Source organism: Gobio gobio (assembly GCF_949357685.1).
Source record: "Gobio gobio genome assembly, chromosome: 3".
NCBI classification, from domain to species: domain Eukaryota; kingdom Metazoa; phylum Chordata; class Actinopteri; order Cypriniformes; family Gobionidae; genus Gobio; species Gobio gobio.
The window spans coordinates 40,073,821-40,097,943 of record NC_137099.1 but is presented as its reverse complement, the minus strand read 5'-3'; the positions used below and the strand labels follow the sequence as shown (position 1 = coordinate 40,097,943).

The following is a 24,123-nucleotide window of genomic DNA, read 5'->3' as shown; positions in this document are numbered from 1 at the left end:
GCAACAGGATGGGAAATTAACTTTTTTGGCTGAAATGTATCAGCCTCTGATTGTGTGCACGGCATTTTTATTTAGGCTATTTATTTACTATTTTAAATCTAAAATAACTTACATAGGCCTATGTGGGGAAAATATTATAAATACACAACGTATTGAACCCTGACAGCTTTTGTCGCTTGTTTTCAGATTCAAACCAATTCTTTTTGCATTCACACCATCTCTGCTTTGTAAGTCTCAGTCCTCTATTGCTTTTTTGTTGGCATGTTTAGAATGCCAGCACCAGGATGAGTTACTTAAGGGGTAATTTGTCATTTCAGAAGGTGCACACATTTCACCATTGTGTTGTATCGTTGTCATCTGAAGGACAGAACGATTCACTTTGTTAGAAAAACATATGCATAAAGAGAATTAAGATAAATAACTTAATACTTTTCTAAAATAATACAAGTAATAATAATAATTCAAAATACAAAGAAATTCTATACAAACTATAAGTACAAAAGATTAGACAATCACCAGTAATGAGACTTGCCGTGAACACTGTGAATAAGTAAGTTGTAGAGGTCTTAGGTTCAAATCCAGAGTAAGCATAAATATAGCACTGTATTTCAGTGGATGTATATGAGGGGTGAAGGACATTTCTTTATTAACTTGACCTGATCTGTATGGTGATCTTATCATCCCTCCTACATTTTTGTCTCTTAGCAGGTAAAAGACCTGTTTTATGGTGCAGAGCAGACAGATAGCAGCTAAAGTTAGAGGGGGCGGCAAAGTAAAGCAGAGGGAGTTGCTGAGCAAAAGTTACCTGCTAGGTCACAATTCATATTCAATAAGAGGGGTGAGTGGATCCCATGAAACTACCTCGAATTTGCAGCGTTGCATCTGAGGCAATGTCAAGTACTTTTACAGTAAATTAACTACAGTAGATTTACAAATTTTTTTGTGTATTCAGTGTGGTGGTGAAAACATAGTAAAGCCCATTGGAAATCTAAAATAATTTAGTCAAATAAAAAACATTTCAGGTTGGGATTGACCGTGAAGAGTTGGCCCCCGCATTCAGGAAGAAGAGGGCAATTGCATAATTCTGCAAAAAGCGGCCTGAGAGTAAAATCTGAGGGTAGAAATTGGTCATGAAAAATAAAATAATAACTGTATTAGCTGCAAAGAATAATATAAATAAAGAAATTACATTTCTAAAACCCAATGAATCCTATAAATAAATGGTTCATTTCTTTATAATCAAAAAAATGCAAAGATGTATAAGTAGTGTGTCTATAATAAAATATTGATTATATGTGCCATTTGGTTTGACAGTCACTAATGAGATTTATTTGTACTAATCAAAACTTTGCCATTTTGACTGCAAGGTCTAAATGTCTCTAATTTATTGGTCCATTAGGTTTATCAAATGATCCAGGTATGGAGACTAAAAGATACCAAAGTTTCTGCGAAGGGGCAGCTACAGAAAACAAATGGGCACAGATGCCAAACACCATGGATTATTGCTGTTCTGCAGAAGAGAGTTTGACTAACAGTGATGTGCTCATGGATATTGTAAACTCGAGCAATGCCCCTAATGTGCCGTCTGTCTGCAAGGACAACAACTTTAAGGCTACAGAGACAACAATGCTTAGAGTTAACCAGAATCAACCATTACCCTTTCCCTCCTTCAACAACTCCTTCCACAACCGCAAGTCAGAAACGGATTCAAAGGAGCTCTCCAAAACGGTTGCTGAGTCTATGGGCTTGTACATGAACGCTGCCAGGGAGGCAGATTTTGGCTTTGCCCAACATGGTACTGCGGGTGGGCAGGGTAGCCCGGGCAAACTGTATCCTCTTTGTGGGAAAGCGATTGAAGACAGCCAGCCCAAAACAACTGGGAGCCCAAAGATGAAAGCTCCCCCATCTTCATTCCCACCTGGGGCCCAACAACCCAATGGTGGTCCTCAGGAGTGTGCTGTGGTCTCTGCCTCAGTGCCCTCTGCACTGGCCACCGTTCTTTCTTGCAGCACTGTTGGGTCTGGCCCCATGTCTAGTCCTACTGGACACAACATGGTGTCGTCCACTACCAGCCCCACCTACTTTGACTCTGATTGTCCATCACTGGCTTCAGCCAGCACCAACATGACCCACGGTAACCATACCAGCCCCAACACCTGTAGCCCTGTAAAATCCAGCATGGTGGGGTCATCTCCACTGGCTAGTCCACTCAGTGTTATGAAATCTCCGGTTTCCAGTCCTCATAGTGTAGGTAGCGTGAGGTCACCGCTTTCCTGTAACACCAACATGAGATCATCCGTCTCAAGCCCATCAACAAATGGAGGCAATACCTGTAACATTAGACCATCCATCTCCAGTCTGCCCACTGTTGGCAGCATGACCATGTCCAGTCCCAGGAACTCATCAAGGGGCTTCTCTGTCTCTAGCCCTCCCAGTGGATTGGGCCTAGTGCAAAATGACGTCAACAGCCCTGAGAGCCGAGAGCATGACTTCAAGGGATTCGAGTTTCCGAAGGTAGAGAACGTGGACGGGGAAATGTTTAACATCGGCTTGGATGCTATGGGAGTGGCCAAATATATCAAAAATGAACCTGGCACTGATTACAGGAGCATATGCCTAGGCAGCAGCAAGAGCGCTATGCCACATTCTCCATTCATAACACACATTAAGACAGAGCCAAACAGAGAGGTGACTTGTTCGAACCTCCAGTTTGTTGAGACGCAGCACTCTCTGGGCTGCTTTCCTTCTGCAGAGACCACATACTTGTCTTTGAGGGATAATATTGACGAATATAGTCTTTCTGGGATCTTGGGACCTCCTGTTTCTTCTTTGAATGGCAATTATGAACCTGGTGTGTTTCCTAACAATGGCCTGCCCAAGGGGATTAAACAGGAAACCAATGATGGCAGCTATTACCAAGCGAATAATAATGTGCCCATGTCGGCTATTGTTGGCGTTAATTCAGGTGGACATTCATTTCATTACCAGATCGGAGCGCAAGGAACAATGTCGTTTTCACGCCATAATTTGAGAGACCAGACGAACCCCTTGTTGAATCTAATTTCTCCAGTTACTGGATTAATGGAGACGTGGAAAACTCGCCCAGGGCTGACACAGGGGCCTCTCTCTGCCAGGGGGGATGGATATCCAGGCCCAGTCTGCCTTACTGAAAACATGGAAAGGTAAGACATAAGCAGGGAGTTTTTATTAGTGTTTTAAAGCAAGATGTTAAGGGGAGTGCTTTGAAATCTTTTGCACAGTTGTATTGTTGTATGTTCTCGAACATTAGATTAATCCCATTCACCCAACAAAAAAAAAATTGGCTAAATCAATTACATTTTTCTGGGAGCTCCTAACTGACAGACAAATAGCTTGCATTTGTGCATTTGTAACATCCTCTTTCCTAATGGAAGACTTACCACTTTTGTGGTGCACTAAGTCTACACTTCAAATTGAAGCTGACCAACATGTAATCTCAACCCAACATTACAAGGCAAGTGGCCTACTAAGCTCCACTAAAAGAGGCAAAGCAAAGTTTCCTTCTTATCAAGCCTTTTTTCTGTGACTGTGAACATAAACATGACTTATTGTGTTGTTATCAGAAGGCCTTGGAAGATATTGTGCCATGAAATATATCTTGTTATTGAGTCCAGTCATTATGCAGCAGCATCATACATAATTAATGGTAGGTCAAGTACCTTTCTTTCAAAAACAATGATAAACAAGCCTTTTTTATGAAAGGCTCTTAAACAAACAATGGCAGAAATCGAAGAAGACAGAAAGTTGCTTAATTAATGATTTGAGACAAAAAGCTGATTGATTTTAAGCCAGTGCTTTAAATGCTCAATTAAAAATAAAGCTGAACTGGATATGTAATGTACGAAACTGAGATTTTGACCTTTTCACTGTAGCCATTGCTATATGAACGCTGAATCAACCGCAACAGGCCTTAGGAAATACTCGCCAGTTACTGAAGTCATAAATGTTTGCTTACCAGACTTTACATTTTCTGGTTGCATAATTTCTTTAACAAGCTAGCAAAGTGCAGGAAGCCCTAAACAGTTCTATAAAGCATATCCCATCTGACAGGCAAAACTTTTATAAGAGTCAGATGTTTGCTGAGTTAACGGTGTGATGCATTAAACCCCCTTTTCAGAATGTGTTCATTTGATGCTATTCTGAGACAAGGCAATTACAGCTAGCCGAGCTCTAGCAGTATAGCTAATGATTTTCACCCCATCCCAGATGTCCTCTGAAACAGTCAGCCAAGCACTCATTCAAAATAATCTCCTTTTTTACCACGCTAATGATATCAGGAAACATGTAACGCTAAGTTGGCTAATGAGGGAACGTAAATATGTCAGTTGTCTATAGGTTTGTCGCTTTCTGTCATGTGTTTTTCAGCTAAATAGCTTTCGTTGTAAGTCTAACTTGTATAATTCATTGGTCATTTTTTAAAAGTCTGTTTACTTAAGATTGCAGATTCAAGCTGAGCTCACCACTGTAGCACCATCTATTATGGAGCAGTCCCTTCTGACTGGCTACTAGGCTGCAGTGAATTATTTAAGTTTATGATTTACATAGCATACTGTCTTAGTGCTATTTAATTGTTAATGCATGTGTACAGTTCTTTTAAGATAGGAGGTTACGGGAGGTGTGGTCAAGCGAATGGTTTTTTTTTTTGGTAACACTTTACAATAAGTTCAATTAGTACATTAGGTATGATGAACTAAAGGGAAAACATTTTTATGGCATTTAATAATCCGGGTTTGTGTTAAATTATAAATGTGTTAATTTATGTTCATTTGTATAATACATTCATTTTAACTTAATAGTTTTAATTAATACAATTAAAAGCAAATATTAACATGAACAAAGATTAATAAATGCTGTAAAAGTATTCTCCATTGTTGTTTTTGTTGATAGTGTAAAAAGTAAAGTGTAACTGGAACATGAATTTACATAAAAAAACCACTGTGAGACAGAACACCACTGCATGCCACTGATCAAGAAACACACATTTTTATTTTTACCCAAAACCTTGACATAATTTACCTTTGAGTATAGCAAAATGTAGATGTTTTTCTCTTGCTCTCAGTGGTTCCACGCTGTCACCAAGTTTAAATCAATAGCTAACACACTGAGCAAACCATGAGTGAGTAACAGAGGTGAGAGGCGGGGGAGAGGCGCTAATCTAAAACCTTCGTTTTCCATTTGTAACCGAACGGTTAATAGTCAGGTTATATGGGGATGTCAGTCAAGTAAGAGAAAATAAGGACTACAAATATAGATGACTATGTTTGAAAGTTACAATGATACAGCAGTTTACTTTGAAGGCAACCTATATAGTGGGAGTCACATCGTTGCTGACAGGATCAAAGTCACCCTCATCCTAATGAGATCCAGCTTAGCCAGAATGTCAGAGTAGATGACAGTCAGAGGTGGGATGGCTCACTGCCACGTCGGCCCCAGCTGGCCCTCAACATCATACATTACGCCTGGTCAGTCAATATGTCTGTTTTTTCCACTCTTCTCTCTGTTTTACTGTTATATTCTCTGTCTTTCGCTAATGTTTCTTTCTTTGTATCTGTTTTTTGTCTCCTCCTTCATAAGCCATTAGGTTCATCATAGGAGCCCGATGGTACTCACACAGATCCTTGATATCCACATTAACTATAATCCATTATTGAATCAATTACATGTTAAAAGTTTTTTTTTTTTTTTTTTAAATCAACCAGATAGGCTGAAAGAGAAAAGCAAGTGAGAAAATGACATAGGAAGATAAGTGGGGGTGGGGAGAGAGAGAAATGTTTGGTGCCTTCAAGCTGTGCATAGTGTAAGGCAAATCTCTTCATGCCTTTGTTTTTCTTATTCCTGTAAAAAGTGCTGCCAAAACGACAACCTGCAGTGATATGTTCCTTACAACTTTTTGAACCACTCTGAATTGAATTAATTGATATTGACAATCTAGCTGAAACTCACACCTCGTCGAATTAAGTAAAAATAACAATTATTGAGAAGTTAAATATTACAATGATGGAAACTACTATGCTTGGTAACCAGTAGAATGCATTTTATTAAATGTTGAGTGAAAGAATAAGCCGTTTGTTGTTTGAATACAATAAGGAAGATTGACAGTGAGTATTAAAAGAGAGGAATGGAAATCCCCTTTAACCAAAATTATGCAATTGAGTGATGCAGCATAGCATAGGGCAGCAGGTCACACCACTAGCAATGACATTTTCAGTGAATTTCAAGCTACACTTACTCAGTGCAGCAGAACAGAATGACAAAAAGCCGTTCACACACAAACACACACACAACACGTCTGGTTCACTTTCTTTGTGGGGACTCTCCATAGATGTAATGGTTTTTATATTGTACAAACTGTATATTTTATCCCCTGACACTAAACCTACCAGTTTTTAAAAACCTTTCAAAAAAAGTCATTTTGTATGATTTATACATGTGTTTTCTCATGAAGACCTCAATTTACGTCCCCACGATGACACGACTCCACATGAGTCAGTGTGCATTCATGTTGAAGTCCCCACCGGGATAGAAAAAACATGAAAAACACACACATACACACACACACACACACACACACACACACACACACACACACACACACACTAGACTAGAGTTGGGGTACTCAAACTTGGGCTGTGTCCGAAAACCTAGGCAGCTGACTCGTTGCCTCGCTGCCTTATCAGACAATGGCTTGTAAGGCAGCGTTTGTGCATGAAGGCACCTCACGAAACTAATTTCGGACAGACTTTTTAGGCAGTGTAACCGTTTAATGATCTACAGCAAAATAGAGAGAGCTTTGGTGAGAACTAAACAAATATTTAATTACTACATTAGTAATTTCTCGCTAGAAATGACATCAGAAGTAGAAAATATTGGTAAAAAACGTACATTTACACATAAACTGACCAGCAAACGCAACTTTCGGATGGCATCTTTTTTTTCTAGCTCAACTGTCACAGAATGGAAAGCACAGGATTGTGGGATATCAAAAGCAGCGAAGGATACAAATTTGCTGCCTTCAAAAATTGATCAGATGAAGGTATCTCTGGAGACAGGAAGTGAAGGTAACATTAGATTCGGATGTGCCTTGGTGCCTTCCTGCCTTGAAATGTGTCCTCCGAAGGCAGCATTTTCCTGGTTTCGGGCACAGCCTTGGACTCGGACTCGAGTCGGGACTCGAGTCCAAGTTTGAATGAACTAGGACTTGTCACGCACTCGGGTGAATTTGTACTCGGACTTGACAAGGACTTGGACATGTTGTACTCTATATTCCGAGTCCAAAAAATATTCAGAGTCCAGTCGAGTCCGCGTCATGTGTAAAAAAAACTAAGATAAGAAATTAATTAACGACTCCCCGCCTGTCATTTTACTGCACCACACCGGCAGGCAGCAGTAGCATCATCTTATGCTTGCAGACAAAACACGTATCACACACTGGATCGCAATGCGTGGCTAGGACAATGTCTGCAATGATTTGTTTTGCTTATGAAAATCATAATTTATTTGCAAGAAATCCGTTAAAAAGAAGCACTCTGCAGATTGCAAATTTTGCAAATCAACTCTTACTGATTTGTCTGGCACGACTTTCTACCGACATGTTCAAAGAAAACCTAGAGAAATGTAAGTTGCTTATTATATCTTTTAATATCGACTTAAAGGGATAGTTCACCCAAAAATGAAAATTCTGTCATCATTTACTCACCCTCAAGTTGTTCCAAACCTGTATGAGTTTATTTGTTCTGCTGAACACAAAAGAAGATATTTTGAAGAATGTTTGTTACAAAGCAGATAGAGCAACCATTGACTACCATATAGGGAAAAAATACTATGGTAGTCAATGGTTGCTCTATCTGCTTTGTAACAAACATTCATCAAAATATCTTCTTTTCTTACAATAGCAATTTCTAATCTTTTTTCAAATTAATTATTTTAAGAACTCAGACTTGATTATTTAAGACTGGGTCTTGACTCGAACTTGACAAAGGTGGACTCGGACCCAACACTAAGACTAACACTAACACACACACACACACACACACACACACACACACACACACACACGTATTAATAATATAAATACAAAAATATATTAATAAACAACAAAAATAATGAGTTCACCACGTGTACAGTTCATTATTATTTTTACATTTATTTTTACTTAAAGGGGTACTTCAGCGCTGGGAAGATGAATGTGTATTTAAACTGGGTCATTTATGTAGTTTATTTTCATTTTGTCATTTATTTTTTAATTTGCTGCCTTCTAGACTGAGAAAAGCCAGAAAATGTTTTTTTGTCTCATATCGATGAAAGACAGCAACTCCCAGAATGCACTTGCTTCGCTGCCCAACGAGGCCACTCCCAAAGCCATGGCCACTGGTTATCACTTGCCCAACATGACACCGTCCCCACCGTTGTTTTGATTTTCATTGTAATAAAATAATTTCGTTCAGTTAGAGAATAGACACTACAATAAAAAACTGAACGTGTGTTCAATAAAGTGTGAGTGAGCCGAACGAACGTCATGGCACAGATGCAGCAGGAGTCAGATTTCATTCATTACGAGAGCAAAGAGCTGAGCAGAGCTGAGGTAAGCGTGGCAGTCATTCACAACGTGTGTCCAGTCTGGTGCGTTGTCAGTTCATACCTGTGGAAGCTTAACTTTTATAGTAATTCATTGAAAAGTTCAAACACTTGCTTTGCTCCGCACTGCTCCGTTATGAATGCCCGAGCTGAGTGGCCGCATGCATTTACGTTCTGTGAGTGAGATCCCACCCCTATGGGCGGGTTGGAAACATGCAGAACTAGCTCCTACTACTGGCTGTAGTCTCTAGCCTCTGGCCAAAAAATCCTCAGATGACGCAAAATTACGATATTTGCATTATCGGAGGATTTTTTTCCAGAAATAAAATGCATAATTCTCTCGTCTCAGGGGGACATGAGGGGGGAAAGTACGATAATTCGAATATACTACCGGGTTTCTACTGATACAAAGCTTAATGCTTATCGCTGAAGTAACCCTTTAATAGAAACTTGCTCTAGCTTATTTAGGGTGATTTATTACATGTTGAGTGCAGAAATGGATGCATGCTGTTCTGTATGAAGTTTTATTTTCAGCTGCAAGCAAGCTGAAATTAGGCTGAAGCAGAATCTAAATACCATACTGCATAGTCATTCAAGTAAAAGAAACACAATTCACACTTACCAAAATAGCACATTGTCCAGAAATATAGGCTTCTATATATTGAAAGAGCATGGTAAATCTTTAAAACCTTATACCTTGTTTAGTTTTAATTATTGAGAATGTTTGTTTAAATATTAATAATTTAAGAAATAAAAATACTTTATACAGCAGAATTCCATATGGCCGGACTGAGTATGCCAGATGAGGCATGCTAAAGAAGCAGCAGTAGAGGAAGAAGAGAGGTCTTTGCTCTGGAGTTGGGCCAACTCCTAATGTTCCTCCAGCAGATGAAAGGGCATATCCCTGTGAGAGCACTAATGAGCTCTTAATTGTATGTTCTTCTACAAAATTAATGCCACCATAGATTTGATAAATTTGGATGTGTCTGGATACTAATAAACCAATTAAATTCCAACCTCACAAAAGCTGCCCCTCTGCATGATGGGCTGCTGACAGGAGCAACACCTCTGTTCATTTGTGAAGGGAAGCAGGAATGGAAAGAGGTGGGAAATGGAAGTGGGAAGTTTGGGGAGTATGGACAGTTTCCTCTGAGTCCTGCGCCTGAGAGAAAAGTGTTGGAAACAATGTGCTGCTTATTTGGGAGTAACAAATGCCTGTGGGGACTGCTTTGCAGTTCTACCTGTCGATTAATTCACAAACCTTAAAAACGTATCATATAAGAAGTCATTACGTGTTCCTCTGACTCCAAAAAAATTACAGCTTCAGTCTCCTGTTTACTCCTTATTAAAGACTTTCAACTTTTAAAAAGTAACAGTGAATTTGAGTTGGTTCAACAACATTTTTTTAATTCTTTGATCATTAAATCAACCTTGTGACGTTCCAAAACTGTCTGACTTTATTTCTTCTGAGGAACAGGAAGATATTTTGAGAAATGTCCATATAATCAAAGTCAATGGTAACCAAAACTGTTTGGTTACCAATATGCTTCAAAGTACAAACAAACAGAAAAATCTCTTTTGGCATTACTACTGCCAGGATTCACTAAAGAGTAAAGACATGCAGTGATTTAGTATTAGTGCTGAAAAGGTGTGGACAGGCTTATTGTGGCTGACCTTATTGCATATGCATTTGTAGGAGTTTCCCTTTCAGACGCAAAATTTATGGGAGGAGAGTATTTAAATGAATCACACAAGGTGATTTACTATGACTTGCGCTAGTCAATTTATTGGTTTTTGTGCCATTATGTATTGCCCCAAAAAAAGCATGTCTTAAACTAGATGTTAACTTGCGCTGTACATGGTAGATTGCATTGGTCATTATGGTCATTATAAGGTTAATTTGAGCCTAATCTCATAACAGTGGTTAAATAAAACAAATTAGTAATCCAGCAATGGCAAAAAACTAATGCAGTCCACCAATGCAGAAAATGTTCGGATCTCTGCTTTGCCAGAGTTCAGAGTGATGTTTGCAGACAGGGTTTTTCTTTTTTATATATATCCATCAACTATATTTTAAATATGAATCGCAAAGTATGATGTATTTTAAAATATTTAATACAAACAAGTTGTTAATAATTAATTATTTTGGCTTGTTGCTTCTGTTTGTCTAAATAATGAGAGTGTATCACAATTGATGATGGCATGTAGAAAACTGAGAGTTTATTGTCTAATTGCTTGAATTGATTTCCATTATAATGTTGGCAACAGCAAACTAATAGTTTGGATGTTGAAAGAATGTTAAATTCTCTTGACACACTAGGTTTCTTTGCACTCTATTAAAAGTGCAGCTAGTGTATGCTTGTGATTCTGGGTCTGTAATGGCTGTCCTCATTTGAACTTCTTCCTCAAACAGCATTTGTTGATGCTGGGCCAGGTTTCTTCAATGTAGCTGTGGCATACCTTCCCACATTACAACAGTACTAATTTGTCATGCTGATTAAAATCTCTATTATTTATTAGCATGTGGCCAAGACACTATAAATAATACAACAAACCCTTGAAAAAAAATCATGACAGTAAGACGTAAATCATCTGTATCTATCATCCTAATAATAAAAAGTGTGTGTGTTTGTGTATATATATATATATATATATATATATATATATATATATATATATATATATATATATATATATATATATATATATATATATATTATATTTGTGGAAATATTTTGTGTGGGGTTAGGGTTATATAGGCAGACTGACCATTATTTTCAGAATAACTACATATATAATAATTCATATAGTGCATTAAGTCATTTCTGTAATTTACATCTGTCTTTAATTCATTAAAATATGATCTGTGTTATGAATTCATACACATGATTGTAACTCACAATGATTCAGTAGAGAGTACAAACAGAATCTGTCAAACCGTGAGTTGAAAGCAGAGACCAGACGTTAAAAACAATCCAGAGTGTTATTTGAATGCATTCTTTGATTCATTTGAATCAATAGCGCTGCATTTGCAGGTCATGTGACCTCTAATACTTCTCACGGAGAGTCTCAGCGCTGCTGTTTTCTGCTGTTAGTTGTGCGTGACTGCACAAACAAAAAGAGTAACTTGATCATTCACGTCAAATTGTAGGTTGCTTAAGTGTTGTGGGAAAGCTTCAGCGCAGTCAAAAGTTTGTGGATGAAATCAGGTGAATCAGTCATATAGATTGGATTGATTGGCAAATTCGCAGCCATTGATCAAAAAGCACTTTGATTTGTTAATTTTCAGCTTGAGCTGTTAACAAAATAGGTAAAGCTCAATTAAAAAGGGGTGAGCAGGTGAGCAAGAACACTGTTTAAAGGCATTTTATCTCACTACACTCGCATAGACCGACCACACCTTTAGTATGCTTGATAAATCTTTCAAAGCGGTCAACACTGTGGCATCAGACGTGACCTAGAAAGCAAACTCAGATCCCCCACCTCCCTCTGAACTCATTTGTGGGAAACAAACACAAGCTCCGTTGAGCTTTGTTGGGTCTTGAGTTGCGCCTTTTTGACGTGACTAGGCTATAAGGCACTGTGTCCACAAATAAACGTTGCATGCCCTGGAGACAGCCAGTGACACACAGAACCAGCAGGTAAAAAGACACGGGAAGGTGTCAGATGGCACTTTATAGAAAAGACACTATATCAAGTGTACACATCCACGGTGCAGTCTCAAATACAAGAGTAAACCTCAGCAGGAAGTTCAATGAGTTGTATTACAGGAAAAGAAAAATGGTATGGGGTTAAATCAGCAACGGGTGGTTCTTTACAAGTATTAAGCACAGCCTTGTGGAAGCCTGTTTCCTTGAGCCCAAAGTATACTTTCGTTTTTAAGCCACTGGCATACTTCATTTTCCGCGTTTAGCTCCGTCTTGCACACAGTTGAGTGTGAGAGCCTTTTCTAAAGTATACTCCTTGGCCGTGAGCATGGAAAGATGCTCTAGGCTGCACGGTGACGATCTGCACATGCTCCTTCTTGATGACGAAAACTTAACGCGGACAGTCCGTGGAATGTTGCTGAACATGTATGACCAAAGTATACACTGGTCTTTACGCGTATGTGAGGACACAAATTAATTTTTGTGTGTGCAGGTCGCACATGTGCATTGAATTTGTTTTGCTCTAATTGGTTGTTTCACAAAGTGGCATCACTGGCCGATGCAGGCCGGAACAACAACATCAACAAAATAGTCAAAAACAGACGCCTGCATTGACTAAGCACTTGTGTGCGGGGGTTATTAGACTTTAGAATACTAAAACATTTATTATTGGTCATAACTTCTGGAAAAAAATAGTGCAGACACTGGACAAAGATGAAACTTTCTAGAGCGCATCTGTCGACAACATCAAAATGGAGTATATTTTGAAAGGCTATGCGTTCAATTGTATGTACAAAGTCTGCTAAAAGCGAAGTATACTTAAACATCAAAATAAACTCAAAATAAAACAATAAAGTAACTGGAAATGTATATCTCACAAATTGTCACAACTACAATTTTATTTCTCGTAAAGTAGCTGCAACTTTATCTGGCAATGGTGACTTTATCTCACAATGTGAATTAATATCTCACTCTTGCTACTTTCTCACATTTGTGGCTTTATTTCTCATAATATAAGTATAACATAAGTATATTTTCTAAAAATGAAGACATCACATAATTGCAACTCATTAATTTCACAGTGTGACTTTTTCTTATTTTAAACAATTGTGAAATATTAGAACTGTATCTCGCAATTGCAAATTTAGTTTTCATTGAGACTTTATTTCATACAATTGCAACTCGCTGTAGGCCTATAGATCTCACAATTGGAACTTTGTGTTTCACAGTGTGACTATTGCCTATTTGAAACAACTGTGATGATTTCTTGTAATGTAACTTTTGCAATTTCACACAATTGCAACTCACTGTACATTTTACTATTGCACACCTCACTATCTTATTTTAAACAATTAACTTTTTTCCCCCTTTTTACACTGAGGCAGAAATTACTTTCATGCATTTTAGAATATCATGTTAAAAGGAGTCAGGTAATAAAACAAATTATATTGAGAGTGAACTAAGATGAATCGTGTGATTATACAGGGTATGAATGAAGTATGCCTCAGTATCTCAATAGCAACTTCTTTCTATGGCAATTGTTTTAAACATAACCACCTGTATTTTGAACCTCATACTCATGAGTGTATTCAGAGCCTGTGGCTATGTTGTGTTGTTTCTGAACACCTGATACACAGCTTTGAGGCTGCCCGGGGCCGAGTATGCCAAACCCCCACATTTCACCACACTGTACTCGGCCAAGTTCGCATTCTGTTTACTGCCTGCCTTTGTTTCTACTGTCATCAGTAATTTAGGGACAAGCACTGTCTCTTTTATGTGATATTTGTATTTGCCTAATCAGAGAGAGAGAGAGACGTGTGGCAGTTTGTTTTGTCTTAAGGAAATTAAGCAGCCAGTCTCTTGTGCCATTGCAGACTGGAATGTTCTAGATATAAATTCCTTGTTTGAAGAAAGAAAAGTAAGAGGATTGGAGAGCACACTGAAAAAGAGAGACCACAGTTTGAGATTTAAAAAATCTGCACTTCGTTACACAGCAGTTCAAAACTCCTGACCTGTCAGGGAGGGGAAAGTACGTCTTTGCTGATAATACCCTCGCCTAGGAATACAACTTCATTATGAAAGCATTTAAAGAGATAGAAATTAAATAACCTGTCATCATTTTCTCACTGCCACGCTATTTCAGATATGAACAACTTTCTTCTGCGGAACGTGAAAGAACGTATTTTGAAGAATGTTTTTGTCCATACAATGGAAACCAGTGGGGTGCAAGTCAAGTCAAGTCATCTTTATTTATATAGCGCTTTATACAATACAGATCGTTTTAAAGCAGCTTTACAGTGCTAACAGGAAAATTACGGTATTCAATGATGCAAATAGAGTTCATTTGGGCTGTGAAAACAGCTCTTAATTCAGTTCTGTTGTAAAGACATTCAATTATTAAATTAGCTCATTTCATCTATGAAGCACTTTGGCAGTAATGTCATCATTCAGCTAAATTCATAAATATACGTATACATCAATTCATATGTGTGTGTGTGTATATATATATATATATATATATATATATATATATATATATATATATATATATATATATATATATATATATATATATATATATATATATATATATATATATATATATATATATATATATATATATATATATATATATATATATACATACATGGCCTGATCACAAACAGAGAAGCAGAATCGAGTTAAAGAGTCAGAATGGAAATGTCCTCCTATCAGGGTTACAGGAGCTTGTAGATGCTCAGTGATTTTGATAAACTCCTGACTTCTAACATCATCTAACTGCGCGACGAAAATTACGTTAATGACAAAGCTTCACATACTTCTGTAATTTATTCGCGTTAATTCTGTTCAATTATTTTAACGCGTTAAGGACTTTAAATTAATTGCATGCGTTAACGCGTTGACAGCCCTAATATATATATACTATACACACACACCCATGACTCATTAAGAGGCTATTGGACCATGCATCTGGCGCGCCAACCGTTTTTTCTGTCATTAAACTAGCAAAAGTTGATTGAGACAATGTGATCTAAGTGCACCTGCGCTATGCGCATCAGACCATGCGTTCAGATTGTTAAAATATATAATATATACATATACATTCACAAAGAAATTCATAAAGATTTCAAACGACAGTACATGCTGACAGAGTATTCATTCTGGGTGAACTATCCTTTAAAGGCCCACTGAAGTATCTTGAAACTTGCAGCATTATTTAATGTGTTGACATAATTTCCACTGAATCAGGAAGACCTTTTTTTAAATAGCCAATAGCGTGTCGTTTATATCACAGCTCAGCCAGAGCCGTTGAGCTTGGTAAAGCCTCAGTTTCGTCCTAATAACTTACCGCTTCTCCTTCTAATCTCCTCCAAATCTATTTCAAATGGGTCCGATACATTTTTTGGTCTGTGGCAACTTGTGCATATGATCTGCTCTGTGCTATTGTGTCTCTGGACTGGAGCAGACTGTGTGCACGCTGCAGTGTTTCTCAGCAATATTATCTGCCTGCAATACCGGAGGCTGCACTTTTAGGATTGCCGCAGTTTCAGGACTGCATTTCTAGGAGTCTAGTTTTTCATCTAGCCAACTGTACTCCAACAGAGGAGACCTGATTCAAACTTTTTCCACCTTATTTTTAACAAAAAGGCAGGCACAGCCAATGTTAAACTTAATTTCTTAAATTAGTGTAATAAACCCAGTCGCCACTAGGGGCACTGGGGAGCTTTCTTGTGTACTTGCACTCTCGCTGCCACCACCTTTAGTTATAACCCAGTAAGGTCCAGGAGGAGCACTTAAATGCACACGCACAAGCTACTTTAGTCAGCAAAAGTATAAAGTTTATTAACAATAATAGCAGCCTAATGGCATTGTCACAATTCAGTATTCCTAATTACATACACTGATCATTTCATCTCATTCTACAGTGCACACACTTTAAAAGGATCACCAATACACGCTCACTTCACAGCAACCAGTAAATAGTGGAAACTATTCTAGACACAGCACACTTCATTAGAAACCTCGTAGTATAAATCCCTTCTCTACGTGAGGATAACCAGTACACACAATCAGCATACAGCATTAGGGACGTAAGCACACATGACTGATCACGACAGACAATACACAAATAGATAAATGTATAAAACAGTCTCGGACTTCCCTGTCCGTGTCCGACGACACCCTGCCGTCACAACGAAGACACAGCCTTCCCCTCCGCGGCACTATTAGAGGAAGTTCTCCAGAGTGAAGCCTGCCAGTGTCCACCTATATTCGCTTTCCTCTCTACCTAAATGTTACCCACTGTCTACCTCCGGGCCAATATGTGGGACCCTGGTTTTCTTCAGCGCCGGTGGTGCTAGCCAGCCACAAACGCCACAAAGCGACCTATGAACCCTGCAGGCTCCAATACAATTCAAACACGTCTTCCCCAAAAAATTATCAAACAGACCGTCCCATTATTCTTCCCCTCCCCCCTTTTAAAACCATACAACAATGATGTATTGGCCACAGGTGTGCTCACCCAGCCTGTCCCTCCTTCCATGTTTGTTGTTATGGATGACGTCACACAACATCCGTCAAATGTGAATCATTACATTAGTTTAAATATTTCAACAGGGTTACCTATGGGTAGGTTTAGGGCTAGGGGTTGGTTAGGACAATAACCAATTAATCAGTTAAACAACTAAATCATTGCTAGGGTCCTAGAACTGCGGTCCTAGAAATGCATCCTGAAAATGTAGCCTACGGGCGTTCGCAGTGCAAAATCAATGATCCATATTGGCAGAAGACAGAGACTGTATGTTTTGAATGCTTATTTCTTCTTAATGCACATTTTCTCATTGTTTTGGGGCATACTAGCTTATAGATAACAGTTAGACTAACATTCATACTAAATGCCAAAAAACTTCATTTCTTCATTCATTTTAATTTCAAACTTTAAGTGGATCGGACTGAGCACCACAACACACTTGTAGCCAATCAGCAGTAGGGAGCATGTCCACTCATGATGGGGGAGGAGAGAGTGAGCAAGAGGGAGATTTGAAGAAAGACTGTAGAAAGAGAGATGGCTGAGAGACATTACAAAAGAGAAAAAGATTATCACTGGGAAAAAAGGGTTATGATCAGGCACAAGCTTTAGGACCTAAATTAATATTAGAAAAGCTTTCAAGTTTTCGCTGGAGAGGCCGAGGCAGGAAAGCCTGAAAACAAACGCAGAGGTTGAGTTGTTTCTGCTCCATATGGGAGTAACATTGGTTTTTCCATGTTTCACAGAACCAAGATATGCTGTTGTTGTAATGTTAGCTATAGTAACAGGACAGTTTTGGGTGTCATTGTTTGTCTGGAGCTGGTGTGCTGCTGGTGACTAACAACAAACTCTTGCCTATATACTCTTGTGTGCTGTATGTTAATTTTTTGTTCTTCCTTTGTTCGTCATCTTTGTGCTATTTTACACAAAGCATTATTTTTCTTCACTTCAGCTATGATAAAGAGACATCCACTCTTGCATTGCATGTTTGTGCATTTTGGGGAGCGGAGCAATGAAGGGAGGAGTGTGTTTAGATCTACAACCATGTTTCTCAGAAATCCCTTACTGCACCTTTAATACGTGCGTCACTAGAGCACATATCTGATGATGTGATGCTCAGATCCAGTACCATGATATGTTTTAATGCATCATGCAGTTACTACAACCACAAAAATATGATAAAATAAAATGCTTGTCAGGACCTAATATACCACAGCGTACTACCTACTATTTAAAACAGGACATCACTGCATCAGAAATTATGAATGCTTAATGGGGAAGTTTTTAGCGCTCAGACTGCAGTAATGACCTAGATTTCCTACTTTGTTCTGTAGAGAAATAGCAAGGCCAATGGGGTAATTGTTGGGTCAAATCCCCACCAATGTTCATCAGCCGAATGATAAACGATTGGGTGGCTGAAGACAAAAAGTGCTGCTTTTACGGCAATTCACAGTGTCCAGCCTCCCCATTAACCCACTTTATTGATGTCACAAGTCATCTGAATAATGCTTTTTTTGTATTCCCACAGCCAGTGTGTTCTGCTCTCCTGCACTTTGTTGCAAAGCCGTGTTTGGCAAAGCTAAAGTCTTTTGAGAAGTAGAAGAAACTCAGTCCAAGTTGTTATTGACATGTTTCACATCCCTCAAGTGCTTCCTCCATTCCGATACCTAAAAAGCATATGCCAGGTTTTGGGAATGTGTGTCAGGGTGGTTTATGAGCATTGCCACCATTCTTCATGTCCGTTTGCCAGTACACATGGAAGAATAGTTGGGCTGGATCCATCTTTAATGTACAGTACATTAGAGAGTCCAACGAATCCATGCATCGCACAGATGTCCATAGATATACAAGAAAGCACACACATGCTGAATGTGGTCATGTAAGAGTGACGACAATTTTCCCAAAGTAAAGGGATAAATGCTATATGTTTTATGATATGAAATATCCGCGGAACTGTTACTACTATCTGATTTCGCTAATATTTTGTCTCTGAATATAAAAATGTCGACACAAACGTACTTGCTCTGGCACTAGTTTTGGATGAAGAGATGTGCTTGTTGTTATTTGTTATTGTGACGGTTGGTCGCTGTGGTATTTGTCCTGCCCCTCCTCCACTGGGTAAAAGGTGACAGTGATCAGCGCTGCATTTTACCCAAAGTTGAACATTTTTCAACTCTCAGCAAACGGTAAAAAACACTGAGTGCTGCTGCCGTTTTAAATATGATGCGCTCCCATTGAAAACAATTGGAAAAAACGCTAGCCTCTGCTTTGGTGGACACGTGGCCTTAGTGACGAAATCTACAAAACAACATAAAGGTATCATAAAAGCAGGCCATATGACTCGTGTGCTATATTTAAATATTTAAATTTAGGTTTGTATCCGCTTATGTCTTCCACACCAGTCGTATGTTAACTATTGCAACCAGATCAGTCTGATTCATCAATTAATTCTTCAGACCGCTTTGTGAATTAGATCCATGATTTGAAAGAAGAAAGCAATATGGGCAATAAATAATGACAGAATTTTCTCTCTTTTTTTGGATAAACTTATTTTAATTAGCCTACAAAACGTAAAAGCAAAAGTACTTCATGGACCTTTTCTGAGAAAAGTTCCATCAATTAGGGAAAAGTAAAAAAAAATGAACATGCTCTCTTTTCTACTATATTATATATAGATGGCAGAACACAGTTATTAAAGCAGGGTGATATTGCATCTCATTCAGTCTTTTGGCACATTTCAATATTTCAAATCCACCGGGATTCACAGTTGCAGGTTAATTCTCAAACAGACTCATCTGTGCACTATTTTATGTTAGATCCTCAGAGAATATCTCATATGTCTCTGCAAACCTCTGCTAGACAAACACGATGGCATTCAGTATCTTCTTGTTTTCTCTGTAGTGCTATAATGTTTATTAGATTTCTCTTTGTGGTTGTATTAGACATGCACAAATCAAATTTGTGCATCCTCAGTGGGACACAGAGCTGCATTTCATTTTTTGAAACTGGGAAGGAGTAAAGCACTATGTGAATTACACTTTTTATCCCTTTGAGATGGAGCAGCTGAGGTCTTAGGATCTTGGACCCTGTGTGTTACGGTAAAGAAGAAGAAAAAAAAAGAGACTTTTTATTTTCTTTGAGTATGGCACCACAGAATGTGATGCAGTATTAATACTAAAGGTAAAAAAGAAAATGAAAGTCACCTTTCTAGCAGAAGAGCAGACATGCTGGGTCTAATCAAGTGACTCTATCTTTGCACCTGAGGCTGTTTTTAATGACTTTAACTAAGTTCCGTTGTAATGAGCCAGGAAAACAGACCATCGGCAATGACACACAGGCCAGAGAAGGGGCTTCATAGATAATCAGGCTCACTCCACCTGCTATTAGTGGTTGTAGTGACAGGATGCCAAGAAAAAATGTCTTGGAATTTGCCATGCCTTGCCTGAATGCTGAGTCACTAGATATCGGGGAGTCGGATTTCGCCCAAGGGTTGTAGCACGCTGAGGAGTTTGGATCCCTCAGTCTCAAGGCCCCCTGAGAATTGTCAGCACTGGAAACGAGGGCATGTTGGAATCATGCAGGAGGGACTGCGGTCCCTCAGGAGCCCTTAAAAATTCTCCTTAGCACTTAACGCCGAACTTGAGACATAATAGTCGCTGCAGTTGGTGTGCTGTTTAGGCATGATCTCTTCTCTGGCGATGTTAACTCTTTCAACTCAATTGTTGTCAAGCCATGGATGTCAGAACTATTTAGGGGTGCCAAAAATGCTTGTTTAGCTTTTTTTGTCCTCTAGACATTTTCAGGACACAAAGTGATTTAAACTGCCGTGAAACTGAAAAATAAGATGATGTCTTATAAGCAATGTATACATTTCATAATCTCTTTTGAACATTGCACAAAATAATATTCTTAATCAGCATTTTTGTATTGTTTTCCAGTAAACGAGATACATTTACCTGAAAGGCAAACCAGTGTGTAATCAGCCTTGTTTTCAGAAAATAAAGAAATACATTTCAAATACAGTAATTTAATTATTCAATACTTTTAATTCATTATTTTATTATTAAAGTTCATTTTTCTAATCACATTGGCATATTGTTTCTTCTAGTTTTAAGCGTAAACCTCACTAAATTTTGTTCGATTTATGCTGCAAATTTTTTTTTCTCAAATAAATTGATCTAGTCTTGAAGGTGATTTGCTATTTATCCTGATTTCATAATTAAGTAAATGGAAAATAAACAAAATGTATGTCTGAATGTTTTTTGAATGAATAATTTTGGCCATTCATATTAATGATATGCTTGAACATGACTGCAGGTTACAGGTTGCAGATTTTGGTGTTTTGGAGTTTTTAACTGAAATGACTGGAATATGGCAACATTTAATCATCTCCTCACTGGGATGGTTGCAGCATGACGCTTGTAAAGTGATATTATGGCAACGCATTAAGGTAATTGGCCTGTACTTGAGAAAAGAGGAGAAGCATTTATTAGGGGTTTTCACTCTGCAATCATTTCATTACTGCCAGTGTCCTGCATTGGTCGACCATCTAGGCCTAGAATGGGAACAGAGAGATGGACAGAGAATTGTGAGCTCAACAGCTTGTTTTATTTGCAGCATATGATAGTGATCGTTATATGACATTGTGTGTCATCCTTTTCTTTTATTATTAGGATGGCAATATAAAATCGATGATCTGATTTATACTATAATCAATAGCTAGGGCAAATTTCCTTATTGCTCCAAAGAGATGAATAACACCCTGGAAACCTTAAAAATTAAACTCACACCACTGAAAGATTGTTGATTTATAAGGCTCTGTGAAAGTAACCTTCTGCAACAGAGAAGAAAGCAGAAACAAAGAGCTGAGGGAGCAGTTAAGTTTAGCCTCGGCCAGTGGATAAGTAAGATTTATTGTAGCTCTTCTAGACCAACAAATTCAGCATAATCTGTTTCAATCATGCTATTAAATTCAATGACATTTATAGTGTAAATAGCTCAAATTTAATATTTACTTTGGATAGTCCTGACTAGTGTTGTCTAAGGGTGTGAACTGGTCTCACGGTTCGGTTCGATTACAATTATCATGCCATTGATTCGGTTCAATTCGATATCACGATGCATCACAATGCATTGACGATGCACTGCATCATCATGTATACAATTTTGTCAGTCAGTTATATGAACTGAACCTTTAATTTTACATGCTCAAAGAAAACACGCTTCTTGAATGTATCAAACAATACTCATGTCTGGGCACAGAAGACAACAGGAGCATTTAGAACAAATACACAAAATACTAAAAGCCACTTCAGGAGGTGGTGCATCTTGTTGTTGAAACCACATATGTACATTTTACTCCTCGCAACAATGCTAAACAAATCTGAGAGCGTGTTATGGGCTATATGACATGTTATAGCCAGATATGACAGCGCTACTGTAGCACGTATCTCTTCATCAAGCTAACGCACAAACTACTGAAAGTAAAGTCGTAGGTGCTCAACATACAATCATATTCATTAAAATTAAAGAAACGGAATGATCTTACCAGTGTTGTTGCCGTGCTCTCTCCTATGCGGTCTTTGATTTTGAAATTAGCTAATGATCAATAAAATGCAGCTCATATCTGTTGTTTTTGGTGACGTGAACTCCATTAAATATAGTGTGGGAATTGAAGATCGGTATATATATCCGTTTTGCGGAGATACATTTATGTGCCCAAGTGTAAATTAAATTGTTTTGATAAATCCGATAGCTTTGTTTTACACACAGCGCTGGTGTTCTCCAGGTCTTGCTCATCAGGTTGTTCATAAAAGCTGAAATGTGCCCAGATGAATTTCTACACCCCTGGAGTTGTCACACATTTCAGTAGTCAATCTCAATACCTGTTATGATTCTCAATACCATTTTTTGTATCACAGCAAAAACTAATATTAAACACTTCTTTTTAGAAAAGGTAAATATAAATATGAAAATAAATAAATAAATGACAACAATGATTTTCAATAATAGTAATTTTCAAGTAATAAAAGAACAAGCAACACAGAGCAAATAAAAACAAAGACACAAAGTGAAGTACAAGTTTGCCAGGTATTTAATAGCAGTATCTGCTGCACGGTTTGACATTGACAATGACATTGTAATATTTCGTTTTTTTCTGCAGTGTACAGTATATTGTGATATGAAAAACTTGAATAGCTCTATTTGGAACATAAAAATCAATAATCAATTAATCTATAAGTATCGGGGTCATTTTGTTGGGAGAGCATTTGCATAGAAAATAAAAATAATTTTGAACTGCCATGAACAATAGCCGTCATCTCACCGTCTCGGTTAACTATAGACCCGATATAGTCCAGCTATGAATAACCCACTTCTAGCCAAAATAACCTTGAATTTGGTTACATGTCGTTTTTGCCTAAATAACTCGCGGGATGTATGATATTCTATCATGTAAGCAAAGTCAACAGTGATTACAAGGTGTTTGGTTTCATTTCTTTGACATGTTCTGTGCATAGCCACTGACAGCCTAAATTTTGCCTTGTTTTAGCCAGACGTCAAGGCTGTGTTTGGACAGCTATTAGAAGTCTTTTAAACGCAAAATTGCTTGCTGGGATTTAATATCTCATAATAATAATAATAATAATAATAATAATAATAATAATAATAGTCAACCTGGTGCATGTGTGAGTTAACCAAAGTTCTGCTATGATTGTGGCATAGAAAGCGGTGGCAAGGTTTTCGTTTGAACCTCTATTTCCCAAATCTATGCCTATAATTGTTATAAAAGAAAGACAGGATTGCTTAAACTGTGTGGATGTGGTCAAAGGAAGGCAATGAAATTGAAATGTCTCTTTTCAGACATAAACAAGGGTCAGAATATACAAAATCATGCATAAACAACCTAACATGGATTACATGTAAGTCATCACTAACTAACCTGTGTGGTACAGACTTTATATCTATTTATAGAATCAACAAGACGTTTGGCCAGGAAATAAAGAGTACGGCCAGCTATCCTTGCCTTATGTGAGCAAATCAGACCATTCGCATTTCTCTTTAGCAACCATCTGGGCATTTCAGTTCATTAAATCTGCACTAACAAGATTAGATCTAGTGCAAATGCTCAACAGACGGAACGCTAGAGATGAAATGTGCCTATACTGCTTCTGTTCATCCATAGATTATGTCTACGGCAATTTTTTTGTAAATAATTGGAAGGAACATTTGTGTGTGCGTGTGTGTGTGTGTGTATCAGCAGCATTACAACAACTAAATAAAATTTAATTATAAAGTATATAAAATAATAACTGCTGAGTCATGCACTGATAAAGG

The 24,123-nt window shown here is 38.0% G+C and overlaps 1 protein-coding gene across 1 annotated transcript in view; it reads left to right on the top strand.

Moving 5' to 3' along the window:
• nr3c2 (nuclear receptor subfamily 3, group C, member 2) overlaps positions 1-24,123 on the top strand; it is a 110,093-nt gene that overhangs the window by 1,565 nt on the left and 84,405 nt on the right. The window contains exon 2 of the mRNA XM_079812008.1: positions 1,400-3,182. Coding sequence (XP_079668134.1) covers positions 1,420-3,182 — 1,763 coding nt within the window. The 5' untranslated portion in view covers positions 1,400-1,419. The remainder of the gene's footprint in view (positions 1-1,399; positions 3,183-24,123) is intronic.